Source organism: Abramis brama (genome assembly GCF_963993115.1).
Source record: "Abramis brama genome assembly, chromosome: 14".
NCBI lineage: Eukaryota > Metazoa > Chordata > Actinopteri > Cypriniformes > Leuciscidae > Abramis > Abramis brama.
The window spans coordinates 2,794,570-2,820,132 of NC_139976.1; the positions used below are offsets into that span (position 1 = coordinate 2,794,570).

The window sequence follows — 25,563 nt, forward strand, 5'->3', positions numbered from 1 at the left end:
AGGACAGAGAGCAAGTTCACATTTAGGCAGTCCTCTGACACTGTCCTCGACCTCGATTGATCCTTTCGTGTGAGAGCACATTAATAACATTAATAACTGTTGTCCACAAAGACCCACTGCTGCATTTATGCAACATTCCGATAAAACTGATTTTATATGTTTGAAAGTTAATATTATTATTAATATCATATTGTTGAATGTTGTGTGAAAGTGTTTCTATTATTAAACCTGTTTAGACTTTGACGACAAAATATTACAGATCAAATACTTCTACATTTGATCATAAACAATCAGCAGTATGTCAGTAGTCAATGGCCATATTGTGTGATTCAGATTGCAAATTCCAGTCAAATGTGTTAAGATACATATTTGAGCTATTAGATAAGTTTAATAAAGTAGAAAGTAATATAAAGTATGAACTGCTTCTATGTGTAACCTCTAAAATGTACTGATTGTATTCCAGTTGGTCTCTAAGGGTTAAAATGCTGAACATGTGAAAGACTCTTTGGCCTGGTGTGTCATGTTGGAGTTTAGCCGGTATATTCAGTATAGCAGGTTTTAAATGTGTCAGATGTACAATAGCTTATTTTTCACTGCACATCCATTTGCCCTAGACACACACAAGCTTATGATGAACATTTGGGTCAGAGTTGTCTCCATTTCAATTCAATGAGCTGCTAATCAGAGTTTGTTTAGGGAATAATTAATAATCAATATTCATCCTCTTCAGTGTTTATCTTTTGTACATGAGGTTTGAGCTTCACTGAGAGCCGATAGATACGATCAGCTAATAATGTTCAGGTTTCATGCTGTACATTCATAGAGGAGTGTCTGATTGTCTTTATCGATTGTTAGATTATCTTTTGATTATTTTCAACCCTTTTGCTTTTTAATTACAATCATTATCTACTGTATTCTTTATAACTGGTTTTAACATGATGATTTTGCCCATTTGTAAAAATGGCTAAGCCCTGTCCTATCTCCACCTCAATATGCGGGAGGATCAGGAGGCTTTTGTCTAGGCACTGGAAGGTGGCAGCACTAGTGGCATTTTAATAGGGATCCCAATCAGTCGTAACGTACAACTACGTCGAACATGAGCGACTGAAAGGGAACGTCTCAGTTACGTATGTAACCCTCGTTTCCTGAAGGAGGGAACGGAGACGCAGTCCCGTCGCCACTATTGCTGGACCACCGCTGACTCCGGGCTCCGCTCGGCTCCTCAGCGGAAAAACAAGTGGTGCGTGCATCCGCTTCTGTGTTTATACCCCCGCTGCGGGGCAGAGCGCGAGATGCAATTTTTTTGCTCATATTTGCCATTGTGTGATAATGCAGAGTAAAATAAAAAGATTGTTAATGCAGTGGTGACAGTCATGTACTGTAAGTAGATTTGGGGAACCCAGATCAACTACATTTGCAAACATGAATGGAAAAATCCACTGACAACTGCACTCTGGTGACCTGATAAGAATCATTTATTGTCTGGAATCCATTCTGTTGATTTCCTAAAACCTCTAAAATGTGAAAAAATTACAGGGAACCTGACTATCAGGTTTGACTACACGAACAAAGAAATACACAGTTCTTGAGATGTTCATACTTTACTGTAGTTCAGAGAATTAAAAGTTCTTTATATCAGTGCCAAGTTAGTGGCAGATTTACTGTGTGTGAATTAAAACTTCTTAACTTTATACCTAATGCAATAAATACATTAACAAAAAACAAATAATTTATTTAATAATATTTAAAATACACTCCTGTTCATTAATTCATGCTTCATAATACATTATAGCACATAATACATTAATACACTTCCTTAAACTTTCCAAGGCCAGAGCTGATTCTTTACTTTAAATGAAATGATCAACCATGGGACATGCATGTCTTATGAATGATGTTGTGTCAATTCAAACAATATATTAAATATATACATATATGACAATTATGACATGTTCTCACTTCAGGAAAGTACCAGCATTTGTCTGTTTGGCCTAATTTTATGTGTTCTCTGCGGTCTTTGTAAATTAGTTTCCATGATTAGGATTTGTTGCTATTTCTCATTGTCTTTTTCCTTCACTGTCGAGACCCAAATATTAGACACCCATTTGTCTAATGCTGATCTCCAAACGAGCATGCCGTTTCCCAGATGTTTTAAAAGGCATTACAGTTTACTTCAGGGTTTAGCTTTGAGGTGTTAGTTGCTTTCAAAAAAACATTCGATATGTATTTTTTGCATTTCTGTTATGATCTTGTTAGTTTGCACAACTTACAAACCTTGCCTTACTTGACCACTGCCTGCATCCTTCCAGATGTCTTAGGGATGAACTCTAAAGCTTTTAATGAGACCATTATTTAAACTAATAATTAATTACCATCTTTAAATTAACACTCACTGTGTGTTTTAAGGTACTATTTTTGTACATTTGCTTTTGGAAAAACTGCTAAACAAATCAAACTGGCCCGTCATCATTCCATCTAGATTCACATCTATTCCAGGACAGAGTGAAAGAATGTCTTTCTGAATGCAGGCGTACACAAGGAAACATTGAGATATGTGTTATTTTAACTAAACATTGTTCAATGTCCCATGAAAAAACTGGTTTAAGTTATTGTTGAGGAATTACATCTAGTTCCAGTAAAGGTCCACCTACAGTTATTAATAAAGGCACTGATAAGATTGTGAGCGCTGCAGTTCAGCATCACTGTATTGAACTGCTGAAGAGAGAATCTCATAGACCAGTCATCAATCTGAGTTTGCTCTGCAGCAGCATCTGACCTCAGGTAAAGTCACTTCTGTTTTATCCCTTTTGGTCACCAACTTTGGATGGATCTAAATTATTTTGTAAAGTTTGAATGTTTTCTATATTTTGTAAAATTTGCCTTTAAGTATCTGTGAATGTTATAGTTGTTTTACAAATGTGCAAAACAAAGAAAGAATAAAATATAACAAAATATAAGAAACATATTTCGTGTGTGTGTGTGTGTGTGTGTGTGTGCAGGTGCCGTTCGTCACAATGAGGTTTCTGATCTCACTGTGTGTGTCACTACTGTTGCTGATTAATGGTGAGTGCTTTATAATCTGTCTGTAAAATGACTCAATATTTTCCCAATAATAAATAATTATGCTTATATTGTGCATTTAACAGGTGAAATAATCAATGGACAAACAGCAGGTACAATAATTCTTTCACTTCATCTAATCTTCAATTCATCCTTTGTTTTTCATTAAATAAACGTAGGAATAAAAGTAGTAGAAGTAATTAGGATGTTAAAAGTTTCCTATTGATATAAAAACTTCTCATAATATTTTAGCACAAATTGATATTCACATACTGTAAAAAATATTTTAACAGTAAAAGACTGCAAAAATGTGACAGTAAAAACTTAACTGGTTAACACTAAGTTCCTGTACTATATGGGAAAATTGTATTAGATCTAACTTTACATTTTAGTAATTGTTAAATGTACCATTTTTAGAAATAAAAAGACCAATCTTCTTATAATTTAGTGAAAAACTGTACACTAACATTCCCTAATTCCCTGCATGGCACTTCATATTTGATGGTTTTAATGTTAATAATTATATTTCTTCTTAGTTTTTTTCTGATCAGTTATGTACATTAGGGATTTATTTTACATACTATGTTGTTAAATGCATGTTTATTGCATTATTTTAGTGCTGTGTGTTAGTGCCTTCTTTATTTTAGTATTTACCTCAGCTTGTGGAAAAGCTACTTGTGATGTTCTTTGATGCATCTTGTTTTTCTCTTTACCACCAGTGGTATTATGGTGGATGTCAGTATATGCAAGAGGTCGTCTGTTGGATTTACCGGTTGAATTTTTTCTCTTAAATTACACTTCTAAATTGTACAATTTACAGGTTTGTTACGGCCTCCCCTGTCTAGGGGAGCAAAGAATAAAGAATTTAAAATAAACTAAACAAATGAAACATTTCAGAGGCCCTGTCTCCTGTCCCAGCACTATTCAACAAAGCTCAATCTTGCAAAATAAACCATAAAAATTATGGTAACATTTTAGAATAATGGTTATATAATATAATGTATAGAATAATAACTATGCAGGACTAATGAGTAGTACTGCATTAACACTTTAGCTACTACTATTAACTAATAAACAAGCTTAACTAATCAGTAAGTAATATCATAGTATTTAGGAGTTCCTTATTATGTAATCAGTAATAACTTAATGAGACTAGCCACTAACTGACAATTTATAAAAAAAAACATTATTGTGTGTTTGAGATGTAATCAGTCATAATTTTTACTCTGAATATAGTTATAAACGTCTCGGTTACGTATGTAACCCTCGTTCCCTAAAGGAACGGAGACGTAGTCATACATAACGACTGATTGAGATCACGCTTAGGGAGCCTGTCATCTTCGAGTATTGTTAAAACGAGCCAATGCACATTGGCGTGCGTGAATTGCATCTCGCGCTCTGCCCCGCAGCGGGGGTATAAACACAGAAGCGGATGCACGCACCACTTGTTTTTCCGCTGAGGAGCCGAGCGGAGCCCGGAGTCAGCGGTGGTCCAGCAATAGTGGCGACGGGACTGCGTCTCCGTTCCCTCCTTCAGGAAACGAGGGTTACATACGTAACTGAGACGTTCCCTTTCAGTCGCTCACGTTCAACGTAGTTGTACGTTACGACTGATTGGGATCCCTATTAAAATGCCGCTAGTGCTGCCACCTTCCAGTGCCTAGACAAAAGCCTCCTGATCCTCCCGCATATTGAGGTGGAGATAGGACAGGGCTTAGGCCAGGAAAGTCACTGCTGTTCTACAAGACCACTGGGAAAGCATTACCTTTCAATGGAAGGCATACGCTGCGGAAGCCACATCCTGCCCGTAGGGAGGTAACGTGGAAAATAACACATAGGCTATGGACTGAGCGAATTAGTGGGCAGTACAACATATGGAATGTCACTGACATGGCTCCAGCCGATAACAGGGGGGAGACGCAACCGGTCAGTGACAGCAGAGCAGACTCTGCCAAGGGAAGACACGGGATCGCCATAGGGATCGCAACATATGGACCCAGCCTAGCACAAGTTCCACCAGTGCATATGAGTGGTAGGCCTAGCATCGGACGCTCCGCCACATCCAACGGCGAAGGGGTGTGGAGGAACTCAACAGGGTTCGGGGCTGAAGCTGGCTTCATGTGAAGGGAGCCCACGGAAAGCAACCGGCTCGACACATAGGCTACTTTCCTAGCAAATGTGCTGGTGTCGCCCAGCCCGCAGCTCTAAAACATCTGACAGACACATCTGACAGTCTAAAACAGACACTTGAACTTACATCAGAGTGATAAAAACGAGAGCAAATGAAAGAAACCACCTTTGGAAAAAAGATCATTTGAAGTGTAATTTAATTGTTTAGTTGGTCTCATGTCCCGTTGAATAACACGGGGAAGCGGGGCTTATGACCTATACTAGGACCAGTCACCAAAATAAATAAATTACAGACGAGACTTCACCAACTGTGTCCCATCTGCAACTTATCTGACAGGGCCCCTGTGAGCAGTCTGTGGACAGTTCATTTCAGGGCTAATAATGCATAATTAACAGCTGTAATGTACTCCAGTGTGTTATATTGCCTTTCCTGTGTGGTTTACAGTAGGTTTTACCTAATAAAACAACTGTAATTATGGAATATGACCCTTTAATGATTTGACCAAGAACAGCCTACAGAGGTCCTGTCAAATAAGTTACAGGTGGGCAAAATCCACTCAAAAACCCTAGGTCTGAGACAGCATCCCAACTGTCAATTATTCTACAGGGACCCTGTAGGCTGTCCGTGGACAGTTAATTTAAAGGCTAATGATGCATAAATAATAGCTTCAACAGCTGTTCATGGTCATGTAGGCTGCTGATGGGACACATAGGCCGTTCATGGTCACATAGGCGGTCAGGGGGATGAATAGGCTGTTCGTGGTCAGTGGGCGGGACCCCAGGCTGTCTCTTAGATCGGAGGTGGACGAATAGGCTGTTCATGGTCGCATAGGCGGTCAGGGGGACGAATAGGCTGTTGAAAACATTTGTAAACGACTTTACTTGGACCCATTATGCAAGGTGTCTCTTTAATACCGCGTGGTTAACCCTTGTATGGTGTTCGGGTCTGTTGGACCCGTTTTCATTTTTTATCAAAAGAAAAATGATACAATTAATTATTTTTTCAAACTGAGACTCATTGGCCTTGGCTCATTTTCTGTGAGGAATATATATCAGAACACATTTTCAATGAAAACACACCCCCACACACATTTATATTACACACAGGATGTTCGGGTCCACTGGACCCGGGGCTAATAAAAGTGTGGAAATTGTAGGTCCTGTGTACCTTTACTCTGTCCTCCTCCTGTCAGGGCCTGCTGTTAGTGTGTGTATGTTCTTGTATATGGTTTATGAGGACATAAATGTGTATAATGACATGGGTATTACAATGTAAACATGGTTTATGACGACATCTGTGTCCTCATACTAAAACATACTAAATGGAGTTTTTTGAAATTCAAAAAATGGCAAAAGTTTTCTGTGATTGGTAGGTTTAGAGGTAGGGTTAGTGTAGGGGGATAGATTATACAGGTTGTACATTAGAAAAACCCTTATGCCTATGGAGAGTGACCGTACACCACATATCCAAGTAAGTGTGTGTGTGTGTGTGTGTGCGTGTGTATGTGTGTGGGTGTGTGGGTGTGTGTTTTGTGTGTGTCTGTGTTTGTGTTGTGGGTGTGTGGGTGTGGGTGTGTGTATGTGTGTGCATGTGTGTGTGTGTGTGTGTGTGCGTGTGAGAGAGAGAGATTGTGTGTAAGTGTGAAAGAGTGCAAGAGTGAGTTTTGTGTTTCTACTCCTGCCATTCCCACACGAGGTTGCAATTCTTAAATGTGATCTAACAAAGGTAAAGAGAAAATATTAACCATATAGGCCTATGCTGTTTATATTGCTTGTAATTGGGATGAAGTAAACATCTGTTGAGTATTTTAACATAACATTTTTGATTGTGTTGAATTAAAAACCCAAAAATGCAGCGGGTCCACCAGACCCACGAACACTGGCTGAGTAACAAAATGAACACCACACAAGGGTTAATATACATGTTGCTGCTGATTGGGATTATCTCAAACCCCATTGCACACCATTTCCAGGAAACATGTAGCAAAAAGTTGCACTTTTTTTTTTGTTTTTTTTTTTGAAGGTCATGTATTCATGTACTTTTTTATATATATATAATTATTTTTTTTATTGAATTTTCAAAATTACAGAATTCAATATCAAGTTTTTTACACATTTCTTTTACACATTTTCAAATTTTGTAAGTATCACTTGAAACACAACAATAATTTAAATAAAAAAACAACAACAAAAAAAAGAAACTTAAAAATAAAGGGCATCACAAACATATGTTAAATTAATTTAGCAGAGATACAAATCTTTGGGCTTTTCGATTTTTTATAAACTTTACAGACATAAATACATTTTGAAGGCTGCTTTAAAATGAGCAAACTTGGGTTTTGAGTTACTCCATTTAGTTTGATGAATTTAACATTTTCCTAATAACAAAAACAAATCGAGAATATTGTATTCTCCTCCATCTTAATTTGTTCGGGTTAATATGTTTCCCTCATTTGAGTGGAAACATTTTTGGGGAGTTCTTAGTCGATATTGTGTAACAAATAAAACCAAAGAAGTGTCATTTAAAATTGATCACAGAATATATCCTGTGAAAGACACTTTAGAGCGTTTTCATCTGGATATTGATTACAATTGCTGTTTTTGTAATTGTGAAAGAGAGTCTATTGTGCACTTATATTTTGAATGTCCCTGTTCATCAATCTTTTGGTATGAGATGTCTCAATTTCTAGGTGTTAAAATGAACTGCAACCTATAGTCTTAATTTTGACATCTGTCTTACTTCATACAAATGAATATGACTTTTCTAAAAGAAAAATATAAGTTGCGTACCGGTTTGAGCTTGAACGTGCCCCTGATGATGACATGACGTGATGACGTGCCCCTGATGATTGGCCGGAAACCTGAAATTGAAATAATTAATGCAAAATGAATGGCGCCCATAAATCATTAAATAAAGAATGAAACTCAGGCAAATACAACTCGCCCTACACTAGGAATAAAAAGGTGGAAGAATCCATTAACAATCAGTGCAACAGGTCTTCCCCTGCAATAAAATCACACAGCTAATATAGCCTACCTTAACTTACACGCAGTGTTGGGTTAGTTACTATAAAAACTTACTAGTTACTAATTACATCACTGTACTAATCACTCTCTCTAAAAAGTATTGCATTATTTATTACTTACCGTAAAACTTCAAATAATAGCCGAGTCCCAAATAGACGCCTGTCTCTTTTACACGCCTGGTGTGTCTACAGGTTTGGATAAATAAAGGCCGGTCTCTAATAGAGGCCTGGTCTGTTTTTTTAGTTTCGGGTTGTATTTAATCTTCTAAAACCCGTCAGATCGTCTGTTTAAGCCAGTTCTATGGTGCAGATTGCGCACGCAAGAGAGCCCTGCGCATCTGGGCGGGAGCTGTTAGCGCAAACAAGGCAGGCAGAGAGAGTTAGTGCCGCGTCGCGTCTATGACAGCTCGAGGTATCGCACACCGGACGCGCACTTTGTCAGTTAATGGCCAGCAATATTGTTATGTTTAAGGACATTATGGAATTAAGATCATGCCTGTACTATGTTATGATTGTACTCTACAATTAAATACAATCGTTGCTAAGTCTGCAGTCTGAATTCACTTTACCTCAGAGCGTCCGTTAACTGAATGAATTGAGAATATCACCTGAAAATCCGATAACATCAGCAATTTTCATTCAACCAGCTGATTTCTGTAAATGAATGTAAAACTAAATGTATATTGCAGCACAGGGTGAAGTCTCAACACTAAATTAAAGGCCTGTCTCATATAGACGCCTGTCTCAAATACAAGCCGGTGCAGTTCAGCGATTTGGGAAAATAAAAGCCGGGCTATTATTTGAAGTTTTACGGTATTACTATTTACTTATATTTATTAGGCTACTATCACAACCTCAACCAGTCGAACAATATAAGGATAGTCATGAAGAAATTTAAATTCTTTCAAATAAATAAAATTGCATAAAATATTATTGAACTGACCAAAGTATCTGGGAGAAAGCTACATTAAAAAACGAATCATAAGAGAGAGAGACACTCAAGAGCGCTGATTAACATCAGGTGTCACTACTCATCAGAGCGGAAAAAAAGTAGACAAACAAACAGGCATACACAAAACAACATTATGATTAACGATATTTTTAATGTAATAGAATTAGGAATTATACGCAGATGATGATACATTGTGGAAAATGTAAAATGAAATACAGAATATATAACAAAACTCCTTCAAAAAGCAATAACAGAGTGTTAAACGTATTGCACCCTTATACATTGTATTACGGTATTGACTACCTGTATTGTTTTATTTGGAGGTATACGGTTATGTACGTGATGACGTTACGTTTTACGTCACATGCTTCTAAGTTGAGAGAGCAGTGAACTGATGTTATGTTCAAGTGAAGCTGTCACAGTGTCTGGTTTGTGTTCCCTGGGTAACCACTAGAGGTCCTCTTCCCCCACGGTGTCATTCACATTAGGAACTGCATTCCCCACAATCCTTGTCTGCACTCATCACTGTTCATTGCACCCAGCTGTTCCCCACCATGATTGTTAGTTTCTGTGTGTATAAATACCCTGTCTGTTTAGTGTTTGTTATGGAGTCCTTATTATTCGTCACGCCACTTTTGACGTCTGTTTCCACTCTGTCTTTTGCCTGTTTATTGTTTTGTGTTTTCGGATTGCTTATTTGGATTTTGACCCCTGCCTGGACTGGTTTACGATTTTGGATTACCCAATAAATATTACTGCATTATTGGATCTTCCCTTGTTTCTTGAGTGTGGATCGTGACAGATATTTATTGGGTAATCCAAAATCGTAAACCAGTCCAGGCAGGGGTCAAAATCCAAATAAGCAATCCGAAAACACAAAACAATAAAAAGGCAAAAGACAGAGTGGAAACAGACCTCAAAAGTGGCGTGATGAATAATAAGGACTCGGTATTTATACACACAGAAACTAACAATCATGGTGGGAAACAGCTGGGTGCAATGAACAGTGATGAGTGCAGACAAGGATTGTGGGGAATGCAGTTCCTAATGTGAATGACACCGTGGGGGAAGAGGACCTCTAGTGGTTACCCAGGGAACACAAACCAGATACTGTGACAGAAGCTTGCTAAATAAAAATCCTGCCAAGAGGATGAACAGCACTGAACAGCGTTTCGTTTGTTTTTTTCCTGCACGCGAGTGAGGGTGAATTGCGCACTCGGATGCTCAACACAGAGATAGAAAGATGGTCCATTACATTGGGTTTTAAGTTGTCTATTAGTAAATCAAACTGTACACTGTAAAAAAAAAGTGTAATTTTACAGGTAATTGTCTGTATTTTTTTACAGAATTTTACCGTTTTGTCATTATACAGCAAATATCTGTAAAATAAAAGGCATTTGCTGTAATTTAAAGGTCCATTGTTAAATTTACAGGTAATTGCTTGTATTTTGGTTTTACAGCAATTTTACGTTTTTTAAAAGGAACTTGTCTGTATTTTTACAGAGTTATGTGTAATTTTACAGCAATTATTAAGTAATATTTTACAGAGTTTTTCTGTGAAATTAGAAAACAAAGAAAAGAAGGTATAACTGCGGAAATCAGCATCTATTCAATATGTTTTCCTTACAGATTATTAAGCATGTGGGGGTTAAAGTGAGTTTTTTTTTAAGGTTAAATAATAGTATTTGTAGGCTACAGTAGGCCTGTATTGAATTATTTTTTATTTCACATTTTATTTTATACTCATTTTGATCATTATTTCATTGTCTTATTCTCCCATAATTTCATGTATATTTTATGAATATTTTTCCAAATCTCCGTTGCTTCACATTCAGGGCTTTGTGTGTGTGTGTGTGTGTGTGTGAGTGAGTGAGTGCGCGCGCGCGATGACGCAGATTCAAATTCATTTCCGCTGTTTACTCCCGCCCACAACGGTTAACGTTAAGCGGGAGATTTGAATTCAGTCTACTCTCGTGAAGTGGATTGTGAGATCAACAGTGGTTCAAAGCAGTCGTATTCGTCAAGAGCAGCCGTGAGCAGGAGTCTTGTTGTCATCAGTCCGTTTGGATTCTTCGGAAATAAACGCCCTTTTCAGTGAGCCTGGTTCGTCACAGCGGACATCATGCCATTGCCAACCGATCAGCGGCTGAGGTAAGAGTCTCTCATTATACTAACGTTACATGTGAACGATATTTTATATTACATTTGTGTTAAGTTTACAGTTTTCAAGCTAACGTTAGCATTCTTAAATGATGTTAAGTTAACTGGCGAGAGCTGGAGGGCAAAACAATGAAAATGTAGCATGCGTCTTTAACGTACATTTTCCATCTGTTTTAAGAAAGATCAGTTGAACCCACACCTCGAAAGACCTAAAACAAGCTTTCGTAGACATGTTATACATATCAAAGTCCGTTTCATTGTGCATATAATCTTCGTTAATACGCGATAGTAGCCTATCTGTCAGTAAATCAATCTTAAATGGCGGGACATTTTGAAACACCGTCTGGAAGCTGAAAACTCCTCTCTTAAAAAATATCCTTGGTTTTAATTATAGTAAAATTATAGTAACCACGTTTTTGGCGGAGTTTTATTACCATTTTTAATAACCACAGTTATATTACAAATAGGCCTACCGTGTTTCTTTATTCTTTGTGGTTAAACCATAGTTAATTTTCGTAAGGGTTAACGTGGCTATCAAGACTGGTAAGAAAACGAATTCAGTAAATACTGTACTTGATACAGGAAAGCACATGAGACTAGAAAATGAACACAACATGATAAATTGCATATTCTGGCTGCATCTGCTTGCCAACACGTAATGTTAGCTATAGAATGCATACATGTGCATATATTAGGCTTATAAAATAAAAGTTGATAGAATGTTTGTGTTCTGATGAAGAAATGAACTTATCTACATTTTGGATGGCCTGGGGTCATCATAATAGCCTTTTTCATAGGATACTTTTGATCATTGGTTATGAAAATTGCACTTGATCCAGATGAATAGAAAGTTACGTTACACCCCTAACGTTAAGTCTCTCAGCTCAAAACTTCACTGTTAGCCTTTCCTGCTCAGCTTCCAGATCAAAGTCAGTTGAGGTTTTGCATTGTCCCAGTGGAACATATTCTGACATGTGTAAATGTAATACTGAGTTGTTGTTTTGTGTGTGTGATTTCAGGTCAAGTGGAAAGCAGAATGATCATGGCAAACAAGGTATGGGAAGAAGTAATTTAAAATATTGTAATGGCCGAGTCTGCTGATTCCATATGATTGCATTAAAAGTGGCAGAAAATTTAATTTGTTTTATACTGTATATTTTCCCATGTGAATATTCATTTGATCCTTGTGAGGCCACTGTAGCAGCACAAGGTTTGGTTTTGCTACAGTAAGACCACAATTGTGTTAGATTCCATCCATCTATTTAATTTTTTTTTTTTTTTTTTTTTTTTTTTTTTGTAGTGTAACTAGGCTCTGTCATTTAGAAACATGACTTTTCCTATCACTTAATGACACATATCTCTACCTTTCATTACAGCCAGAGGATCTGACGGTTATCTCAGCCTACCTGATGGAAAATTCTTGCTGGATGAATGACTTTCACCTTCAACTCAACCTTGCCAAGACCGAACTGCTTATGGTTTCAGCCAAACCATCCTTGCTGTGTGATCCTGCTGATTTGCCTTCTACAACATCAGAAAGATCCGGCCCTTCCTATCAGAGCCACACAACTCCTTGTCTAAGCTCTTGTTCTATCCAGACTGGACTACTATTGTAATGCTCTCCTGGCAGCTCTTCCAGCATCAGTCAAACCTCTGCAACTGATCCAGATGCTGCAGCAAGACCTAAACTCACTGCTTCAGATCTATGTGTCTCCAGAAGCTTGTGTTCTGCAAGTGAACAGCGCCTTGTGGTGCCATCATCCCAAAGAGACACAAAATCACTTTCAGTGACCTTTCCCTGGACTGCCCCCTGCTGGTGGGATGACCGGCGCAACTCAACACATTTTCAAGAAACTGCTAAAGATCCATCTTTTCATAAACACTTGACCCAGTAATACTAAATCTTTGTTTTAATAAAAAAAAGAAAAATTGTGCACTGTGCTACACTAACTGGGACTTGTCACTGCACTTGTTGCTTCTATTGTTCTCTTAATTTTAAGTCACTTTGGATAAAATGTAATTGTAAATGTTTGAAATAAGTTATATTAGAGTATAAAGGCATACAGCAATTGTCTTTTAATGTGGATATTTTTACATGTTCTAAATGATATACTAAGCCTGTATTTCCTATCATTCACGTATCTTGATGTTCAGTGTTTGTTTAATGAGTAATACTGTAAATGTGCAGGTATTCCGTACTTGTATGTTTCACGAGTTCACATCTACATATAATTAGTACAATAAGTTTATGCGTATTTGGCGTGCTGTCCGGGGGGAGGGCTCCGAGCTCGGAGTTAGGCCCGAACCCAGAGTACTCCCCCCAGTTGGTAAGAGTAGATGGAACTGGAAGTGAGGAGATGGGGTGGAGGAGGGATGCTGACAAACTTTCAATGAACAGAGATAGGTCTGCTGTGAATTTATACTCTGTCATTGAGTTGATTACTGATTAATCTCCAGCTGTGCATAATTTGGTTAATTATTTGAACCTGCTCCTCCCGAACTTTGTTAATAAAACATCATTTAGTTAATTTAACAGAAATTGACTGTACATTTGCTATTATTAAGTACTTAATTAGAGATTGGTCAAAGTTGTGAAACTGGATCTGCAAAAATTAAAACTGTAAATATACAAACTTTGTATTTGAATTTATGTACCTATTACATTTTTATACTTATATTCATAGTTATTTTACACAGAAAAACTATATATTAAAAGATAATTACTGTAGATAGACAGAGCATTATTATAAAATAACTTTATAAAACCCTAAATTTACAGTTTAACAGTTAAATGTTCTTTTTATGTAATTTGACATAATTTATCAGTTTTTCCACGGTTTAATAAGCCATTATTAACAGTAATGTACTGTAATTTAATTAATTTTGACCGTAAAGTCAATTCTGTATTTTTACGGTTTTTGCCTGTAATTTTGTGAAATGGTTATTTGCTGTAATTTAACGGAACCCGTCTGGAAACTTTGCTGCCAGAGATTTACCGTTTTTTTACGGGATTTTTTTTTACAGTGTATGGTTTTCTCAAGGAAAAATATTCCTGAAAACATCAAATTATTTTTGTATGGGAATCCATTAGAAAGAGTGTCAGTATTTAAGTACTTAGGATTATGGTTTGATAGCAAATACACATGGAGAACACATATAAATATGATAGAAAATAAAAGCAAAAAAAGTTATAAATTTGATAAGGGCTGTATCAGGATGTGGATGGGGTGCAGATAAAACAACAATGATTTATATATATATATATATATATATATATATATATATATATATATATTTGATTATGGTTGTACATTATATAGAGCAGCAGCTAAATCAAACCAGAAAAATTACAGGCTAAAGCTTTAAGAGTATGTACCGGAGCACTTCAGCATACTCCAAATAATGCCTTAATGACAGCAACAGAAGAACTGCCACTAGATATAAGAAGAAACAAGATATGCATGGCATATTGGAGTAGATTGGAAAGCAGTAAACAAGAACATCAAACTAAGAGAGTACTAGAAGACTGTTGGGAATATAAAATAAATACAGGAAGGGATTTTGGATGGATAATAAAAGGTGAAGTAGATAAATATAAATTATCGCAATTAGTGTTAGGACCAGTAACAGGAAAAATCCCACCATGTTTGTTTCCTATGGCAAAGGTAGATGTAAATCTAAAAAAGAATAAAGAAATACATGAAAACAATAGTAAAGTGTATATATAGAGAAATACGAACAAGACAAATATTTTTCATATTTACAGACGGATCAAAGATACCAGATTCTGGGGTGACTAGTAGGGATATATATTCCAGAATTGAAATAAGCATATTCAATAGATTTTCAAACAATTTGGCAAGATATATAGTAGAATTAGTCACAATAATGGTTGCATTACAGTGGACAGAAGATGTTAGACCAGATAGAGTAATTATATGTTCACTCTATGTCAGCACTTAATAGTTTAGTATCAAATAAATCCATTAGAGAAGACATTTTAAATGATATATATATAACATTACATTTGTGAGTGAAGGGTATAAAGGATACACTTGTTGTAGGTTTAGTCAGTTTATCTAATACATCCCAGTTTTACCACCCCAATATCTTCTCTTTCAGACAGACAGATGTTAGATGTTTACCTGTACTCTTGTGTTTGACACCTCAGTGAATGAGTGAATGAGTCTTTTTTCTTTATTCTCTCAGAACCCACAACTTCCATCTCTGATCCATGCTATGATCATAACACTCTTGATGAATCCTGGAGAGACATACGGCAATACCAAGATAATGTATATGATGACACCCTTGTTGAATGGAGTGGCTGGTATCGGCTGTATCTGAATGGAGAAAGTGCCCAGATGTCTGAGTGGTGTGTGAGTTCTGTGGGATGTGGTGGAGAAACTGCACTGTATCTCAACGGTTCTCATCCAACACTTGAGGATGGAGTGGAGACCCGTGAAGTTGTGGGAACTCATTCATGGTGGTGGGGGTGGTGGGGGTCCAATCATTGCGGCGCCTACAGTTCCACATCCATTAGAGTCAAAGCCTGTCCAGGAGATTATTACGTCTATGAATTTGTCAAACCCAACATATCAGCTCCAGGGCCTATGTACTGTGCAGGTACAATTTTAACCCTTTTCTTTGGGATATTTGTTATGATTATTTATTTCACTATAATGAGCTCTATCTGTTAGCTGATTTTACATTAATCTTTTGTTTTATAAAAATAATCATGCTTTAACTAGTTAGAATTAGTGGTGTGCAGTCCATTACCCATTCTGTATAGTAGGTTATTTTGGGGATATTTTGGGGATATTTAATTTTATTCTATCAATCAATAAATTCCACTAGAAACAAACTTTGTTGTATTATTTTATTTTAATACTGTGAAGCTGCTTTGATACAATCTGTATTGTGAAAAGCGCTATACAAATATACTTGATTTGATTTGATTTGATTTAGGTTATGTTACAGATCAATAGCATCTAGATCTTCTTCTTACAAAATTCCTCAAATCACACTTTAGGCCATTTGCTTAATAATTAATATGTATACTGTTTATGAACACATCATAATATTACTCCACAGTCTCTTATTGCAGTCAAGTCTTTGTCAGAAAAGTCTTATTTGCATAGCTTTTAGCAAATGTTTGCCAATGTTGCTCTGCCTCATTCTGCATTTTGAGCCTGAAAGTACACAGCTGGTTAGAATATAATTGTTCAAAATTATGTAATTAACTGTCATAATAGGTTTTAGGATATACTACTCTTGTACATACAGTATAGGCAATATATTTAATAATACTTTTACAAACTCCATGATAGTTGCTTTCCAAAGCATCAGCAGTGATCCCTGCTACAACTATGAGTCTCTGGATCGTCCCTGGAGAGCCAACAATGAAAGTGGAGATTACATTTGTGATGAACTTTTCTCCTGGAATGGCTGGTACCGTCTTCTCTACTATGGAATGGACATCCGGATGTCAGAGACCTGTGTTAGTTCATACACCTGTAACACATACATCAATCTGTGGCTCAATGATCCTCACCCTCTGATAGAGGATGGAGTGGTGACCAGGGAGGTCTGTGGTGGTGGTTATTGGGGAAGCTGCTGTGAATACAAGACAAGACCCATCAGAGTGAAAGCGTGTCCAGACAATTACTATGTCTATGAACTTGTGAATCCAGTATGGTGGTGTGCAGGATACTGTACAGGTACTGTGGTTTTCTCATTTAAGTATTTCAAAACTTTTAAAATGATTTCTGTCATGACATGAATTTCCTTCTTTTTAGATGTCAACACTATTTCACAGGCAGTTTCCACTATAAGTCCAGATATAACCACTGGATCCAGCATCACCTTGAGTAAGCTGCAAATAATATATGAACGAATATTTGAGTGTTATTAAAAATTATCTATTTTTTTTCCCCAATTAAAGATTTGCATTACAGTGAAAATGGCCATTTTTATGCATAAACATCTTCATTATTACACAGTCACATCGTGTATGAATGATTTAAGAATCTCATGATTATAACTGTGTTTCACTGATTCAGATTTTCACATGTGAAGTTCCTCATTGAAATATAACTTGTTTGTTTTGGTCTCATCATCTCTCACTAACAGATTATGACCCATGTAATAACTACAACATACTCGACAACTACTGGAGAAGCACACTCAATTACTGGTCTATGTTTGGATACGTATTTGATCATGATGACACTCGTGTAGAATGGGATGGCTGGTATCGACTCTTCATTAATGGCTTGAGTGCTCAGATGCCTGAGTGGTGTATGTCTTACATGTCATGTGGAGGTTATATTTCTCTGTATCTTGGTGACTCTCATCCGCGGCTAGAAGATGGAGTTGTTACTCGTGAAGTTTACGGCACTCACTATGATCAGTGCAGTCACTACAGATCCGACCCGATCCAAGTCAAAGCATGTCCTGGAAATTATTATGTCTACAAATTTACCAGACCAACTCTTTCAATCCCAGCTCCTGTATATTGTGCAGGTATTCATTTATCTTTATATTTGACATGCTTATCATGATTTGTATTGGTTTGTATTCATATTATCATCTTGAATATATTTAATCTCCAATATATAATGCTCTCTTCCTACTTTTTTCCTTAATAGTGCCTTTTTCCACCCCAAGTGTCGACCCCTGCTACAACTATACCAGTCTGGATGAGCCTTGGAGATCCACAGACAATTATTCCTACTATGGCATGTGTGATTTTAACGTGGAGTGGAATGGCTGGTACAGGATGTTCTACAATGGTGAAAATGCTCAGATGCCAGAATCATGTGTAAATCAAGGCATGTGTGGCACTCATAACCCACTGTGGCTCAACGGCCCTCACCCACAGCTGGAAGATGGAGTGGTCACCCGTCAGGTCTGTGTCTTCTCATGGAATGGCTGCTGTACTTACACATCCCATCCTATAAGAGTCAAAGCCTGTCCAGGAAATTACTATGTTTATGAGTTTGTCAAGCCAACATTTTGTGGAGCTTACTGTGTTGGTGAGCACTTACTCATATGATATTCAATAATTTACTTTTCTGGATTTTAATTAATTTTTTTTGAAGATGATATAAAATGTTCCTAATACCAGAAGTCTCAAGTCAGTCCATCTCATCAGCGTCTACAACAACAGAGACGATCCCATCCATAGAATCCATTACTCCACCAATCACAACCACTGGTAAAGTCTTGCTTCCTTCATAAACTCTCTTGAGCATCTTTTTAAAATGTAAACCTAGAATGCAATTTTAGATAAAGTGAAGTACTGAAACTTTGTTAATAGTGAAAACTAAACCACCAGTGTTTCTCAAACTCAGTTCATAACCCATGTTCACATACACCAACCATCAGAGACAGGGAATTACTGCATGTACACACAAAAATATAAAAGAATCAGTGTAATTTGATGGCCTTTTATACATTCATTAAATTTGATAGTGTAGTGTCGTTCTTTGTCTCAATATTACTTGGGTATTACTATGGTTTTGGGTGATTTTTAGACCCCCTAGCTATCTTAGACTGACACTAGTTTGAGAAATACACGAGCAAGATGCAAAATGAAGTAATTAGCAAATAATACATGCAAGTGTAATGAGCCATGAAATCAAATCAAAAGCAGAGATCTAGGAACAATATATTTTTGCAGATTAGTTCAATTTATTTTTTGTTTTTGACTGGGGAGGGAGTGTCAGTTTTTAAAGATGTTTTAAATCTGAAAGAACAATCAAAATCTGATTTTCAAGATCATAGATTGTAGATCACCACTTCAAAATATATATATAAATATATTTAGCAAATAAGTGTCAACGTGTGTTTTGAAAGCATTGACTTCTTGAGGTCAAGTTGCTTGTAATCTTTGTGCTCAATTGCAGCTAATTGAGAGAAGATGTTCTGAAAGTTCAAGACAAATTGTCTTCAGCTTTGAACTTAAAATTCAATTAAAACAGGGAACTTAAGTAAAGAGTGATCTGGAGATAACTATTTCACGACTACAAAAATGATACATAAAACAACATTCATTTATTAATTCAGCAAAATGTATATTTGTAATATTCCCATATTTCCAACAGCTCCCCCTGTTGACCCCTGCTACAACTACACTATCCTGGATGATTCATGGAGAGCCACCAACAATCAACATTCCTCTCAAATAATGTGTGACTCTGCGGTCAGCTGGAACGGCTGGTACCGTCTCTTCATTCAGGGCCAGAGCGTTCAGATGCCAGACACATGTGTTGATGAGTATAGTTGTGGCACTGATGCTCCACTGTGGCTGAACGGAGGACATCCAACAGTTGAGGATGGAGTGGTCACTCGAGATGTCTGTGGTCACTGGAGCAATAACTGCTGCTTTTTCCAATCCAATCCCATTAAAGTCAAAGCCTGTCCAGGAGATTATTATGTCTATGAGTTTGTGAGCCCAACTACCTGCAGTTTGGCATACTGTGCAGGTAAATATATTTACATGTGCACTTTGTGTATGCAAGAGAACCTTGTTGGTAACACTTTATTTTGATGGTCCCCAACAGATATTCTACTGACTATAAGTAACTTGGCATTTACATGTCAACTTATTCTACTAACCTGAACCCTAACACCTAACCATAACCTAACAATTCAATTCAATTCAATACAAACTGGAACTGACGAACTCTATTTACCTCCGGACTAGCGTCCCGAGATAACGACTGAAAAGCAGATGGGAAATAATTAGTATAGCTGCTGTTCATAATAATGCATTCGATATGATTCAACTGTAGTACAGTATAAAAGGTATTATAACAGTCTACTGACAGTCTACTAATACTTAGAGTTAGTTGACATGTAGTTGCAAAGTTACTTATAGTTAGTAGAATGTCTAAAGTGGACTATCTAAATAAAGTGGAACCTACTTGTTGTTTTTGAATGTAATATTTATAATTTATTTTAGATGCAAGCCACATAAACACTAGCAATACTACTGTCACGCCAGAGACAACCACAACCGAAATTACAACAAAATAAACTACAACCATTGACACTACGACTGGTAATATAATGTAATGTGTTACCTGGAAGGGTAGACCGAAACATGTAAATACACATTTCAATGAAAACGTTGCTGTTGACAATTACACTATAGCTGGGGTTACTTTGCATTATGTTACATCATTGCCCCCTTTTGTTACTTCAGACGCCCCCTCTTCAGCGGTCCGCTGGTGCCGGCTCTTGTCTGTAGGTCTCAAAGGGAAAATTATTTGAAATTATGACATGGCCTCTTTAATTTACTAGAAAAAATATATTTTATTACCTTAAGGAATACAGAGCAATAATTATTCAGGGGCCCAAAATGTTACTCGATGTCTTTGTGTTGTATTAAATCTATCTGTGCTTTTCCTCTTAGATGTGAGAGATCGCTGTTCTGAACTCAACTGCTCTGAGGATGAATGGTGTGGGAAGAAAAATGGTGTTTATGGCTGTTTATGTAACGAAGACCAACCCAGACCACAACCTGACTCTTTTGGTTGGTATCATAAAAAAAAATCAAAATAAAAGTTTTTGGTCATTTATTTATTAAAAAAGTCTGACAATCTTTTGGCTGTTTTCTCTCAGAGTTCTCAGAAACCTGTGAAAGCAGCTCTGGCTCCATATCTGTGTCTCGCTGTCAGCTCTTTGAGGCTGGTTTTCCAGCTGATGTCTTACACCTCAATGATCCCAGCTGCAAAGGAACGGTCCGGAATGGCAGAGTGGAATTTCATTTTGATAACGATGAACACATCTGTGGTACAAATCTTCTGGTAGGTTTAATTATGTATAAACTATTCAAATACATCATCCAAATTTGTGTAGTGCCTGACTGAACCAACATGTCTAATGTTGATTTACTAAAAAAGTTGCTTCACAAAAAAATAATAAAAATAAATAAATAAATAAATAAATATATATACATCATCACATAGCCTTCACCATACCTAGAGATTGGCATGATTTTATTTCAGTTAGCCTAAAAGCTAGTTTGATTTGCATTGAGAGATGATTTTATGGAAAGTACCCCATGCCAATCTCTAGGTATGGTGAATGCTATGTGATGATGTGGGGCTATTTTAATTCCAAAGGCCAAGGGAACTTTATCAGGATGCATAGTATCCTAATTTTTTTTTTAAAAAATACTTAAAAATAAAAATCTGCCTGCCTCTATGGGAATTTAACATAGGGGTGTACTCACTTATGCACCATGTATTTTAAGGAAGAACATTTATTTATTTACGATACATTATTCATTCACAAAGAAAATTGGTGTCCTTAAAGGTTGGATTTTTCCTATTTTTTTAAATTAAGGCATTAAGTTCAATTTCCAAAATATGATTTTTTATTCCTCTTTTTAGTCAACTTTAGCATGGGTGTATTCACTTATGCATTGCACTGTATATATATATATATATATATTTATTTATTTATTTGTTTTTTTATATATATTTTTTTCTTTCTATTTTTAAAATCTATGTTGTCTATATACATTAAGTGCAAATATCCCAACTTATTGGCAAAGGCTATTTACACTAACTCTGCCTACCACTGTCTGATTGAGCCAGACAAAAAGAAACATCTGAAAACAAGAGAAGTGGCATGGAGAGTAAGGCAGCGCATATCAGCTCCGAGAAGTGTTTATTTAAAGAAAATAATAATAATAATAATAATAATAATAAAGTGCCCAACAGGTATTTAATAGTAGGAATAACATGTTTAACAGGAATTTAATTGGCCTATAATTATGGGGGATTGTCAAAGTTTTTTTTTTTTTTTTTTTTCGTCATCTACTGAATTTTTCGTCAACGATACCAGGGACACCGAAACACCGGGGAACATGAAATTTGGTGGGCATGTAGCCCCACTAGACTTTTACGGAAAAATTTCGTTTGGTCCCCGGGGGGCCCCCAAACCCCAAAAATGCAGTTTTTCCTAAATAACTACCTGAACCGTGGCACCGAGGATGAAGAAATTTTTATGGTATGTTGCTCTTAAGGGCCCACATCAACCTAGCCCATAATCACTCATTTGTGATTTGCGCCCCTTCCCATAAAAAATGAAAATGCAATATTATTCTGCTTTAATCGCCCCTATCTTCAGTTGAGATGTTCAGAACTGCACCATATTTCATGTGTATGATTAACTTGACATCCTCTGGGGGTATGCTAAGTTTCGTAGAATTTCATCCATGGGGGGGTATAAAATAAATTCATTTATGTGCACATTTAGTGACTGTACACTCATCGGCCTGTAGATGGTGGTGTTGAGCGAAGGGTTGCTGGTTTAGGATGATACTGTCACTAAGGTTGCCAACTGTCCCGAATTAGGCGGGACGTCCCGCATTTTGGGCCTAATTTATTTGTCCCTTGCGTGACCTCCCGTGTCCCGTTTTTTGACAAGCTGATAAACCACTGACTGATACAACAGCAACAGCAGCAGTGCTGACCACGACACTTGAGAATGATCACCGACACCTGTCATCATCCAATCACAGCTTTTTTTAATCACTGTTTTGAGACTAATCATTGTTTGATTTGCGAACATCCTCTGCCGTCTGGTCGCTTCCGCTTCAAGCCGGACTCGTCTCGCGCTAACGGTAATTTCCTTTCACTGTCCACGTTTTGATTTCGGCTAATCAATTTTGGCGAATGCAAACAACGTGATTATTGTTCATGAGTCTAACATCCAGCCACGCAAGAAAACATGTAATCTACCTGAGGGAATAATATGCTCAAAAAACATTTCTGATTATTATTAATGTTTTAAAGCTTTTAGAAAGTACATAGAAAGCTTTTGTAACATTATCTTAACTGTCACTTTTGATTAATGTAATGGATCGATCCTTGCTGAATAAAAGTAGGCAATTACTTTCTTTATTTTTTTCCCCCAAAAATAATCTTACTAACCCCAAACTTTTGAACTGTAAGCCTAGTGTATAATGTTAAAAAAGCTTTCTATTTTAGATAAATGCTGTTATTTTGAACTATGGTTTGTTTGTAATGTGACTTTTTTCATGTATGACATTAAAATTATTTTTAGAATTAAATACATAAATAGGTTAAGCAATACAAATGTGTTTATGTCTGATAACCTTTTAAACACAAACTTAACTGCAGACACTGAAATGACGTACACTGTGTGATACAGTACAAATATTTTGAGTGTCCCTCATTTTCCTATAAATAACCACGATTGTCCCGCATTTTCCTTTTCTGAAGTTGGCAACCCTAACTGTCACACACACACATGCAGGAATACAAACAAACGCAAGCATGCACACACACCCATACACACACACATACAAATCCACATGCACAGACACACACACAAACACACACGCGCACACACATGTACGCACGCATACATACACGCACAGACACACACACACACAGACACACACATACACAAACACACACACATACACACACACAGACAGACATGCACATACTACTACTTTTTTTAGGTATATACATAAACACGCAATACAGCCAAATTGCTCCACGTCATTTATTTTTGTGGAAAGCCAGTGCAGGCCTGAGCGGCGGTCATATTTTGTACCGCCATGCGGTACATCTAGTTTAAATTGGATGTTGTGTCTTCGCGTTGATCGGACGGGCTGAGACATTGACGCGACACATGCAGCTGCCCGTCCGATTATTACCACACTCAAAACCATGGCTCCCTTCCTGGACCTTCGAGGACCTTTACTGACCAGCAGGTTCAATATGATAGGGTCAGGGGAAGGTGTAGTGTGGGCTTTAGGGACAGAGACAAGTAACGTCCCAGTAAGGTAGCATCCATTTATTATTATCGCAGACTGTTTTATTATCTTATAAATTATTACTACAATACCCTAAGATTCAAATAGTAAATGCCACTATTTGCACTAAGTATAAATAGCATCTAACTACTTTTTTTTTTCTTCGTGCAAAGAAAATACTACTGTAGTGCAAATGACTGCTGCCTTTTTAAATACCTTGAATTCAATTTAGGCTAAATTACAAAATGTTATATTTGTTGTCCACAGGCTAACGGCACCCACTTCATCTATGATAACTTTATTCTGGGGACACCGAGGTCAGAAGATCTCATCATCAGCAGAGAGAAAATCCTGAAGCTTTCTTTTAGCTGTGTTTATCCTCAATCACAAACACTTTCCATGAATGTGGAAATCAACCCACTGGAGAGGTGCGAGTCAAATACAAATTCTGGTTTCAGCAGCACCAACTTATTAAATGAGTAGTTTACCAAAACACAGAATTTTTCTCCCCCTCATGTTGTCCGAACCCTAATGTTTGCATTTGTTCCAAGGAAAACAGAATTTTACTGGTCACACCTTTCAATGAAAAAAAAAAAAAAAAGAAAAAGAAAGAAAAAGTTCATATGACTCTTGCTGCATATTCCACATCTTCTGAAATTATGCGATAGCTTTGTTTAAGGGTTTTCAGAAGATTCATGATTAATGAATTAATAGTTCAGACCAGTTTTGTGGACCAGGTTCTTTAGAAAGATCCAACTCAATCGAGCAAATTGCAATTTTGACATCATTACTTCTCTATACTGAGTGTGGACAAATGAAAATTACACACAGGAACCAGGAACTTTGAATGGGGTTCTTTGTTTTATTCCTTATAAATGTTAGGAATTTTGTTTATTTTGTTTTTCTTAGGTATGTGAGGAAGATAATCTACAATAAACAAAAAACAGAGTCAGAATATCTTCTGATCACACATCAGATTATCCACCTCAGATTGTCTCTTCTAGTGTTGTCAAAAAGTACCGACTTCGGTACCAAGTCGGTACTGAAATTTTAAAAATGTGAAGCTTTTAGCGCTGTTGAGCGGAATCGTAAACACCTCTGATTGCCCATTATGCTCACACACTCATCAAATATGTCTGTGATTGGCTACAATGATCAGCGCTTCAAAAACATGTAGTAATTAAAGCTGCAAGCAGCATTTATCGGGGTTCAAGCAGTTAAGGCCTTTAAGCACACAAGCAACAAAATACATTACGTTTTATTTAGCAAGCATTTAACAACTGCCATCATAGATGAAAAAGTCCATTTACAGCCAATACATGCAGTTTGCCATAGGAAATATATGGTTTTAAAGCGTTTTTACAGTTATAGCACCTTTTTGCCTGAGTATTCTTACAGTCTTGCCTGATCTCCACCACTTTTATTAGTAG

The 25,563-nt window shown here is 36.8% G+C and overlaps 1 protein-coding gene across 1 annotated transcript in view; it reads left to right on the forward strand.

The window, feature by feature from the left end:
• Positions 1-3,014: 3,014 nt before the first annotated feature.
• Positions 3,015-25,563, forward strand: part of LOC311096281 (uncharacterized protein) — a gene marked incomplete at its 5' end in the record, with an annotated part of 28,144 nt that continues 5,595 nt past the window's right edge. The window contains 11 exons of the mRNA XM_084135348.1: positions 3,015-3,063; positions 3,147-3,173; positions 15,538-15,954; positions 16,659-17,048; positions 17,127-17,198; positions 17,461-17,853; positions 17,979-18,365; positions 19,437-19,817; positions 20,750-20,869; positions 20,959-21,143; positions 24,401-24,561. Of these exons, the coding sequence (XP_083991474.1) occupies positions 3,015-3,063; positions 3,147-3,173; positions 15,538-15,954; positions 16,659-17,048; positions 17,127-17,198; positions 17,461-17,853; positions 17,979-18,365; positions 19,437-19,817; positions 20,750-20,869; positions 20,959-21,143; positions 24,401-24,561 (2,582 nt within the window). The remainder of the gene's footprint in view (positions 3,064-3,146; positions 3,174-15,537; positions 15,955-16,658; positions 17,049-17,126; positions 17,199-17,460; positions 17,854-17,978; positions 18,366-19,436; positions 19,818-20,749; positions 20,870-20,958; positions 21,144-24,400; positions 24,562-25,563) is intronic.